The 10478-nt window shown below is 39.3% G+C and overlaps 1 protein-coding gene across 1 annotated transcript; it reads left to right on the top strand.

Moving 5' to 3' along the window:
* The first annotated feature begins 2546 nt into the window (after positions 1 to 2546).
* On the top strand, positions 2547 to 9281 carry CCR6 (C-C motif chemokine receptor 6). Its single transcript, XM_048298374.1, has 3 exons — positions 2547 to 2643; positions 5728 to 5800; positions 6535 to 9281. The coding sequence occupies exons 2-3, from the start codon at positions 5792 to 5794 to the stop codon at positions 7615 to 7617; spliced, it is 1092 nt and encodes a 363-aa protein (XP_048154331.1). The 5' UTR covers positions 2547 to 2643; positions 5728 to 5791; the 3' UTR covers positions 7618 to 9281.
* Positions 9282 to 10478: the final 1197 nt, after the last annotated feature.

Raw genomic sequence — 10478 nt, 5'->3', positions numbered from 1 at the left:
GTTTTTTTCAAAGGATCAGCTAAAACTCTGATTTATCTTTTAATTAGCCATTAAAAATCTGATCTATATTTTGATGACTCTCATTACATGAAACTATGTTGAAAATATAAAGTTTCTTCACAGGCTAATCTTGGTATTCCAAAGGTAAGTTGTTGTCTGAGAAATATATTGGAAGCTGTTACTAGAAGTGCTTGTCCGAATATGCATGACAATCATGATGGACTTGGTGATTTGAAGTCACAGATGTTTTTGTAATGGAGAGGGATTTTCTACTTCAGTTACTCATTATCTGCTGGTTACATGACTGCTATGTGTTAGGTTTGCCTTTGTGTAATGAAGTTTGCTTTGCAAGACACAGGTCCATCCACTTCTTCACTCCCAAAGTTATGAGAAAGAAGCACTAGAAATGCTTCAGTGAAATATCCCACAATGACATATCAGCAAATTCCATTACCAATGGAATGTGTTCCTACTCTGAATTTGCTGTTTTTAACAGGGTTTGAGCCCTTGTTTCGAACTGTCAGGGACTGTGAACAGGAATCAGTGGTTTTCTTCAGACAGTGTTTACAGAAAGAGAGTTCTCTGTAAACAGGATTGAGGCTGTTATATATAGCTGTGTTACTACAGAGAGTATGTGCACCTCAGTTTACCAAGAGTAAATGTACTATGCCTTGCAGCACTTGAGGGACCGGAGATTTCAAAATGAAGCTTGTGTTTGCTTTCTAAGAAAGTCCAGAAAATACCTTACAAGGCTCATCTCAAGTTAGTTAGATGATTTCCGTTACTACAATTTGACATGCAAATGACAAGTCAGCAAAACAGCACAAAAATGTAGTCAAAAGAAAAGTCAAAGCCCCTTTTAGCAAAGGTTCAAAGCATGGCCTGAAAACCTGTGAAGTTTTAATGATGGAAATTTTTATGAATTATAAAATAAAAAATAATAGTGAAAAGTACTTCACTATTGTGATTAAGGATGTCTTGAAAGATTCCCAAGGACTTCTGTCTTCACCTCCTCGTCTTTCCACTGAAACTCACACATCTTCTTTCCTCCATGTTACTGGACTTTTATTGAAATAAAACCGTTTTCAAGCACTTAACTATGTTATGCATTTAATCATAACCTGCTCCAGATCTGTGAGGACAAGGAGTGGTTTAGTCCAAACAGCAATAAGGAGGCCAACTTAATCTTACAGGGACCCTGTTTGAAGTTATTTGAGTGATTGATAGATTTCACACTTTCTTGCTTTGTATGCATCAAACAGTGAAGATTGCTGTTCAGCAGTAACAATCAAAACATGAGTGCACCATATATGCATGCATATTTAGGTAAAACAAGGCTCATTTCAGGGATCTCTGTGTTCTTCCGTGCAAATGGATTTGGTTATAGACGAAGTCTTGAATCCTATGAAGATAAGCCATTGAGAAAATGACATGTGCCTTCTTAGATGATTGTGAACTATTACAGCAGGGTGCTTTAAATGTACCAGTTCTTCTTTTTACACCAGACAGTGTTTTTGTTTCATTCACTGGGTGTAGTCAGTGGAAAGAAGCACCAATCTTAAATTGCTAGGGAGCCACTGCTACTGTGATATGCTCAGTTTAGAAAAAAAGATGAGTGAGCAGAACATCTATCATCCTGTGTTTCTTTATGTCCAGTGTTCTATTAATTTAATAATGTCTTAGACTCTTACAAGACTGTCTGTATTTATGACATATGGTGTCTCTAATGAGATGACAAACACAATTTCTAAAATAAATCAGGAGTTCAGAGAGGGGGGTTTACATTTTTTTTTGGTTTTTTCCCCCTTCCTGCTAATGCAAACATCTTAAGTTATGTTCAGAACCAAGGCCTAGAAAATAAAGTTTCTAGGTTTTAAAATTCAGAAATCATGAAAGGAAATATTTTCATGTCTAGTTCCAACTAACTTTAGCAACAGACCTGAGCAGCATGAACATGAACAGCAAATGTTTGTGCCAAACAGGCAAATACAACCACATTTTACTTATTTACCTGCATTTTGTTGCAGGTTAACACATTTTGTTGTTAGCAGATCAGGACAAACATTTGGGTTATGTGCACCTTGACATATAACGGATTACTATTTTTTTTCTTCTAAAACAGTTACTAATCAATTTGGTAATTATTACTTGTCTCATTTCACAGTTTTACTCTAAGCAGTCTTTTTGATTTAAATGACTGATGTTGAAACTACTCATCTGTGTGACATTAAATGCACCCTTGCAAAACCAGGTAATCATTTAGGATGCATTCTGAGAACAATGGCAATTAACACCTTGCTTTTTATGATTCTAATTCTAGCTTGATTATTTTAAAAATAATATCATTACACAGGTAGACTAATAAGTAAATTAATAAAATATTTGCCTCCAGCTTGCATGTTTTCAGCACAGAAACATTTTCCTTTACATAAAAAACCAGATGATTTCTGTTGCTTGTGAGGAGGAAGTGGTGGTTATTTCAATTTAACTCTGTGCCTTTAACTAATGCTGTTATTTCTTGTTTTCTAAATTAGAGTGTACTCCTGTTGAGGCTGGTGGCAAATGTGCTTGAGGCAGCCAAAATAGACCTTAAAAGAATCACACATCCTCTTTCCCCCAGCCTTCAGATGATTTTCAAATTGGGTAAGTACTAAAATAAAACAGGTAATCTATAATCCATGTATATCTGTGGCAAATGTATTAAACTGAACATGTAAGTGGGATTGTACTTATAAGGATGGACTATTCTTAAAATTACTTGATGACTGAGTGTTTTTCTTCCAAGAATTCTGTCTTTCCCCTCAGGTCTGTCTTTATGCATTGTCTTTTGTTTGTATAATTCAAATAGTATGTTTTTTCTTAAGATTGTGGTTTAGTCTTACTTTTGAGTACTCACCCACTGCTTTCATAGTGAAAAGAAATGTGATGATGTGAGTAAAGTGGAAAAACACTAAGCTCAAAAATTCAAGGCTTATATATTTAATATTCAGAACATAAGTGTTTTTGAATACACATGCACAGACATGTGCCCATATGTAGTACATAACCAATGCTAGCACACACCACCTTACATATATATATATGGAAATTTATTTTTAAATTTACCTAATACATTAATGCTAAATAAAGATGTAAATATGCAGATTATAAAGGTGCCTACTGAAACACTGCTAGAAAGATTTAAATCAAAAAGGAAATTGTGTTTATAAGAATTCTGATTCAGCTTCCTCAGCAGCCATTGCATGTTTTTAATAACTTCAGTGAATGCCATTTCAAATTCAGAGAAGGAAGTCAGCTCAAGAGATTTAAATCAGGTCTAAACCTGATCTCTGCAATTCTGACTTCAGTTTGAGTCCTTCGCTGCAACTCTCATACTAACCATGCTCAGGAAGGTTCTGCTGGCCAGTGGAAGTAATTTTGTGAATAAATGTGTGGCTGGTGGTGCCTTCTGAATTCCTGTAGGATCAGGGAGAATATGCATCTCTCCTGTGATGAGTAGTTGTTGTTCCCCATATGATCTCTCCTGAGCTCTTCTGTGAGCTAAAGAGCCTTTTCTCAGTGATAATCTGGAAAGATGTCCCTTCTTAGCCCTCCTTGCAGGCTGTAGGAAACACCTGTGCTCCCTTTCTTCCAAATACCTTCACCCACTCATCCTCCTTCTGTATGTTATGTTCATGTTCCAGAGTGGCTTGGTCTAAGTGGAATTATATCTTCTTGTTTATAGAGAAGACATGCTGTCAGACTCTCTTTGTATATTTTAACCATGTAGGTCTTAAACAGACGTGAATGGCAGACACTTAGAATGGTATTTTTCTTACAACAATAAAATAACAGTTTCTAAAATAATAACCTAGACAAGTGCCCCTTTAATTCTGTCCAACTGAAGAGTTACTGTAGCTGCAGCCAAGTGCAAAGGGTAAAAGAAACACCAAGCAGGGTCATGAGTGTCTGGCTGGATGAGATCAGAAAGTGTAAAGCAGCAGACAGTGACTAAAATTGTCCAAAGATGGGCTAGGGGACCACAGCCCCAGGTTAATTGCATAACTTGCCTGCTTGCCTTATACATCTCTGCACTTCTGAGAGACACCATTAAGTTTTTTGAAATTTGCTTCAGAAGGTATTCAAGCACTTTCAGGCTGCCATATTCCTGCAGCTTCTAAAAATCAGTTTTGAAAAGCCAGCAGAGGAAGCTGGAGAGATGGTTAAATATTTGTTTAAAGGACAGGAAATCCAGATAAGCTGTGATACCTTAGCAACTTCGTATAGTTCAGGTCCTTACCCAACTGCAGCCCTCTGTCATGAGCCAGCATCCCCACGTGAGTCATCCTCATTATGTTTTTGGAGAGTATTCTGTCCTTTCCCCACCCCAATTTCCCTCTTCTATCTGGACTTCATCTGCCCCACTTTTACAATTTCTCTCCCTCTCTCTTTCGTTTTCACCATTAGGTAATTCCCAAACAAGAAGGTTTTGTTTTTGTAGACTTAAAGCTGACCCATGGGCTCTTCCCAATTAGTAGCATGACTAGCAAAAAGCAGACAAACTCTAGACAAAACTGCTGTTCATAGCCTTAACAAATATGGGACCTTGTGTCATCCAGCCCCTGAAATTACTGCCTTGCTGATAGATGCAGTTCTCAGAGACCAGCTAATGGAAAGAAGGGAAGGACTGAATTCATGCAAGGAATGCTGAGGGATTAAGTCTCCTGCCCATGGGGTCCTGTGTGAGGTGGAACAAGCCCAGCTTTCCACATGTGGTCACCAATGGCCTCTTCCCCATTCTATTTTTCTGTGACCTTAGACTCTGTGATCTGATTTGCAGAAGTCTGTCCTGGATGCAAACAGTCAAGGCATTTAATCCTTTATGTAGCTGAAGTCCTTCATCATTTTAAGTGCTCTTAGAAGTGATGTGGAGGGGGATACGTGTCTCAAACTGAGCATCTCAAGTGGATGCTTAACTCTAATGAGTCAGGTTCTCCCTTGTAAATAAAGGTGGTAATACTTCCTCACCGCAGGGTGTTGTGCAAATTAAGTAAGCACCATTTATAAAACAGTTAGGTATCACAATGATAAAGAAAACAAATTGTTTTCATAGGGTTCTGTCTGAACTTCACACTGAACACTGCACTATACATCTGCGCACTCAACAAAAACAAAACACCAGTGCTCAGTCTGTTCATACGTTGTGTACTGTCCTTTACACTATAAGAGGCTATTATTCTAATTGCTCTTCAATTTCCTCACTAGTGTAACAAAAAAGGACAAATAATGTGATGTTGAAAGTGCTAAGACACACTGATAAAGTGTCAGAGTGGAAATAAAAGGTTAAGTGCCGCACTACTGTTATGAAGTATAACGGAGTGCTGTTTATTTTTTCCATATTTCCCTCAATACACAGATTGCCATTGTCATACAGAAGTTCTCAAAGTAAAATTTAATTTATTCTAATTTTTTGTGGTGCAAATTCAATGTGAAGTGAGAGTCACATATTCTCATATATCACTTATTAGCCTATGAATAAACATTCAATACGTAAGACTGTGCTCTTAATGACACTGATAAAAACCATTCACTTTCTACAACTGCACATTTTGTAGAGATTTGTGATTTGTTGCCATGCTCCAGTGATGAGATTTTGTTTTGAGAAGTCTTATTTCCAATTTTGTTTTTCTACTTGTTCACACTTCTTGTGCTGGTTTCCTCATCCAACCTGCTTTATTTTCTTTTCAGAAATACTTGGGAAAGTATTTTGAAGTCCTTCTGAACATATTTTTCTGAGAAGTGTACTGCCAAAATGAATTTTGTAAGTACCTAATTGATAAACTATATTAGTACATCAATAAAGCGATGGCCACACATTCCACCACATTGGCAGATAGTTGGTGAGTTCTTCATGCCTTGAGGAAGAGTTAACCAATGATATCTTCACCGTGGCTCTCATCTATTGATGCTTGGAATTGAAAATGCAGTTCTTTGAGGCTGCAGATCCAAACACCATAATTTCAGGAATGATAATCTGATGAGATGTTTTTGACAGCAGAGTTTACTGTTAAAGCACACTGTTTATTGGATTTGCACTACAGGTTTGGTGTTTGTGGTCTCAGGCTAGCCATCATAGGTTGCCTGTCTAGCTGAGTAGAAAGAAGTAATCATTTTTGGGCTTGATTTAGTCAAGCTACATTAGTATGAAATGCATAACACGCTAGAAAGGCATGTTTGCCTTCTCTAATGGTAAAGGAAGACTAGACACCTAATTCAAACTCAGACTTTCACACTGTAGAGTCTTCTGTGACAGCAGACTAGTCCTTTCTTCATAATGTATTTAAATATGGAGACTTTTGGGCCATCCAAAAGGATTATTTCCATGTTTGTAGTTTAAGTATGATTTTATGAAATTTCCTAGATAGTTCTTACAAGTCTTGTCTGTACTGTTAAATGAATTTGTAATTGGAATGTGTGGTCAGCTATCTACCATGTTGCTACTATACAGGCACTAGAGATTAACATCTGTGTGTTAACCAGTGTTCTTTTTTACAGACAGACCCTCGTTCCACAGACTACCCCTATTATTCAGACTATGCTTCTCTAATCATGCCACCTTGTTCTAAGCTGGAAGTCAGGAACTTCACAAAAGCATTTCTTCCAGTTGCATATTCACTGATCTGTATCATCGGCCTCTTTGGTAACATCTTTGTAGTGATGACCTTTGCTTTGTATGAAAGAACCAAGTCCATGACAGACGTGTACCTCTTCAACATGGCCATAGCAGACATATTGTTTGTTCTTACTCTTCCACTGTGGGCAGTGAATTATGCTGCTGACGAATGGATTTTTGGTGATTTCATTTGCAAAATGACTAGAGGCATCTATGCAATCAACTTCAGCTGTGGCATGCTGCTTTTGGCCTTTATCAGCGTGGACCGGTACATTGCTATCGTACAGGCAACAAAGTCTTTTAAACTCAGGGCAAGGACTCTCGCATATAGTAAACTCATTTGTTTGGCTGTGTGGATATCTTCAATTTTAATCTCTAGTCCCTCTTTTCTGTACAGTGAAAGTTACAGCTTCTCCAATGAAACCAAAGAGATTTGTGATCACAGATTTGATGGAATGTCTGAAAGCACAATGCTGAAATCACTGCTGCTGTGGCTACAAGTTGCATTTGGATTTTTTATACCTTTCATATTCATGATTTTTTGCTACGCCTTCATTGTCAAATCCCTACAGCAAGCTCAGAATTCCAAAAGAAACAAAGCAATCCGTGTGATTGTATTAATTGTGGCTGTTTTCCTAGTTTGCCAGGTACCTTATAACATTGTTCTTCTCATGACAGCTGTCAACATGGGCAAGATCGACAAATCTTGTGACAGTGACAAGATAATGGCTTATGCAAAGTACACCACTGAAGCCATAGCATTTTTACACTGTTGTGTAAACCCTGTGCTCTATGCATTTATTGGAGTGAAGTTCAGAAGTTACTTTGTGAAGCTAATGAAGGACCTATGGTGCAAGAGGTACAAGAAAGACAATAAACGTAGTTCAAGGACAAACTCTGATACTTATCATTCAAGACAGACTAGTGAAATTCTGACTGACAATGGATCATCTTTTACTATATAATACAATTTGAACAACATTATTAGTGAAAGGACTCCTCTCACCAAGCAACCCAAACCAATGTCACTGTGCATGTGATAGCAAGTCATCTGACCTTCTCTGCGCCTCTAAGGGAGCTCCAGTGCTTTACAACTCTTTTCAGGAAATGAATTAAGATAAAGAATAATATCATCCTGTGTAAAACTAAAACCTTATTCACTTCTCTTAATGCTCTTCTAAAGTACATTCTCTTGGAATTATAAGGAAAGTGAAGTTTACAGAGGAACCCTCCTCATTTTGTAAGGAAAAATTGCATCTCATCTGTCCTACAACACCGAAATACACCCAAACTAACAAGTAGATGAATTAGATTATGTCTAGACTCATTCTTACATTCACATTGTTTCTGTTAATTACTTCTACCTGGAAATCCTACTGAAGTGTAGGTCTCCACTGTACTAATATTGCAGACTGGTCACATTGTGACAAAACTAACCCAAAGAGATGGCATTTTGAGCAAAGCACGACAAGGAATGCAAACCGAGAAATGAAGAAATGGGCCCAGGACTGCTGACAGAGCAGGGCTGAGGTGCTTGGTCTTGTAAATCTTCACCCAGTGCTCTTTTCAACAGAGTGTGAAGCTTTGCTCAAGAGTTTCTTCTCTTTGTTTGGCACAGGATTTGGGTGCTGGAATCCAACAAAGCTGATAATCTGATGAATGTCTCTTTGTGAAAAGTTGTCTCTTCCCAGCTGAAATTCACACTCCACTTTTTAAAAGGCAACTAACTATCTGAAACCGCAATTATTCCAACACTTTTTGTTGGAACTTTATAGGTGACAAAATACGAAGCACTTCTTTGTGTTTAGCTACTGCTAGCAAAGATTCCTTAGGAATGGATTTACCAGCTCAACTATGCATATATATAGTTTCAGAAATTAGTTAGAAATTATTATCTTTAAAAAGCAGAATCTGACTTAATTCAGCCAGAATTTTTACTGAGTCAGTATTTGACTCACTATGAGTATAGGAATATTTATAATAAATGAAATTAGTTTTACCCAGCCTTGGCTCTTCAGCAAATCCTCAGTGGATCTGCTCACTGAGTGAGCTTCACCACTGTAGCAGTCACTGTGGGACAGTGAGATAGACAGAAGCGGGAGCTGAAGGACGTGGGCAGGATGGAGGAGAGAAGAGGAGCACCACTGTTCGCAGTGTGCTGAAGTACGTATGAGTTCTCTGCAATTCTGCTGCGATGGGAGCATATGCCATGAAAGTGTCTGGATTTGTTGTTGTGTGGGACGTTACCCCTTCGGCTGTGAAAATTACTGCAATTTGCAGCTTGCTGTTTAGACTTGGTTGTTTTTTTTTAAAGTTCATAGTTGAAGAGACTGGGAAGCTTGTATCACTAACTACTACCCTGTATAGTGGCAATGCAAAGGTCCAAGAAGGACAGTGCTGGAGCTGAAGATCCCTTGAGGAAAGACATTAATTTGGCACATGAAAGTAGTACTGCCTAGCTGGTGCAATCCATCTTTGTTTCCACTTCAGTGTGAGGTTTTTAAATATCAGTGCCAGATATGATAAAGATTGCATATATTTATCATAACTGAATAGCAATTTTGCAAGAATATGATAGAAAATTATGTAAATATGGATGCATGCAGTTGCTGTACATAGCAATGATGATTTTCTGGAAGAGAATTCAGCAAATAAAAAATGTAACTGAAAAGGAGAAAATCCCCTCAGATCCAAGAGTTCCTTGCTACATGTATTGCCATGAAACATTCTCTTATTCAGCGCAAAATCTCTCATATCTGAACAGTCTGTCCATCGGAGGTTCCCTGAGGGAGCGGGCCCCAGGGCAGGAAGTTCACAACTGAAGCAGCTGCAGCAGCTCTTGGGCAGAGCCTTCCAAGGCTCCAAAGTGTATCCCCCACCTCCTGCCACCCTGTGCCATGCTTGCATTGGCCTTCAGTCACCGAACAACCCAAGCACCGCCCCAACGGGGTTGGGGGCAAGAGAGCTGCCAAGGGGCAGTCACTGACCTCGCATGGTCACTGTCCCACCAGCGGTGACTTGCTGACGGACCCCAGCAGAGGGCAGGGAAAGTGTGCCACAGCCTTTCTGAAGTGGTTCCTGGCTGAAGGAGCATCCTTCCCCAGGGGTGAGGGCAGAGAAAGAGAACAAAGCAGGGTGCTGTAGTCCAGGGCCTTCCCCAGATAGAGGAGTCAGCCTGGGGGCTCACAGGTCGCCAGCTCCTTGTAACTGCGAGGGGACCAGGCAAGCTGAGTGCGGTGGTGTGGGACAGCTGCCTCGGGCAGGAGCAGCACAGCTTCTTGGCCACTGGATTTTGTGAGGGTAAAATGCTCACTGGAAATGACATTGAAGTGTAGAAAATGTACCCAGCAGTTACCTAATGCATGCGGGAGAGAAGTCCTGCTGAGGGAAGAGGAATATGGTACACATGTGGGGCTAAAACAGAACTTGGAGTATGAATTGTGTTGGTGCCAAGGCCTTGCCAAAAGTCCTGCTTGAGGTGCAGCCAAAATCTTGATTGCCACGAATGAGTGCTCTGTCCCTAGGAAACATGGGGGTGAAGGACTGGGTGGATTCCTGTGATGGTTTAACATGTCTGGCTGCCAAGGGTCCACCAAAGCCTTTCTATCACTCCCCTCCTCAACAGGACAGGGGAGAGAAAATATAATGAAAGTCTCATGAGTTAATATACAGGCAGGGGAAGATCACTCACCTATTGCTATCATGGTACTTGAGGAAATTAATTGAACTTATTACCAGTCAAAATCAGAGTAAGATAATGAAAAAGCATGACAGATCTTAAAAATACCTTCCCCCCTACCCATCCCTGCTTCCCAGACATAACTTT

Source organism: Corvus hawaiiensis, chromosome 3, assembly GCF_020740725.1.
Source record: "Corvus hawaiiensis isolate bCorHaw1 chromosome 3, bCorHaw1.pri.cur, whole genome shotgun sequence".
Classification (NCBI taxonomy): domain Eukaryota; kingdom Metazoa; phylum Chordata; class Aves; order Passeriformes; family Corvidae; genus Corvus; species Corvus hawaiiensis.
This window is presented reverse-complemented; position numbering and strand designations above follow the sequence as displayed.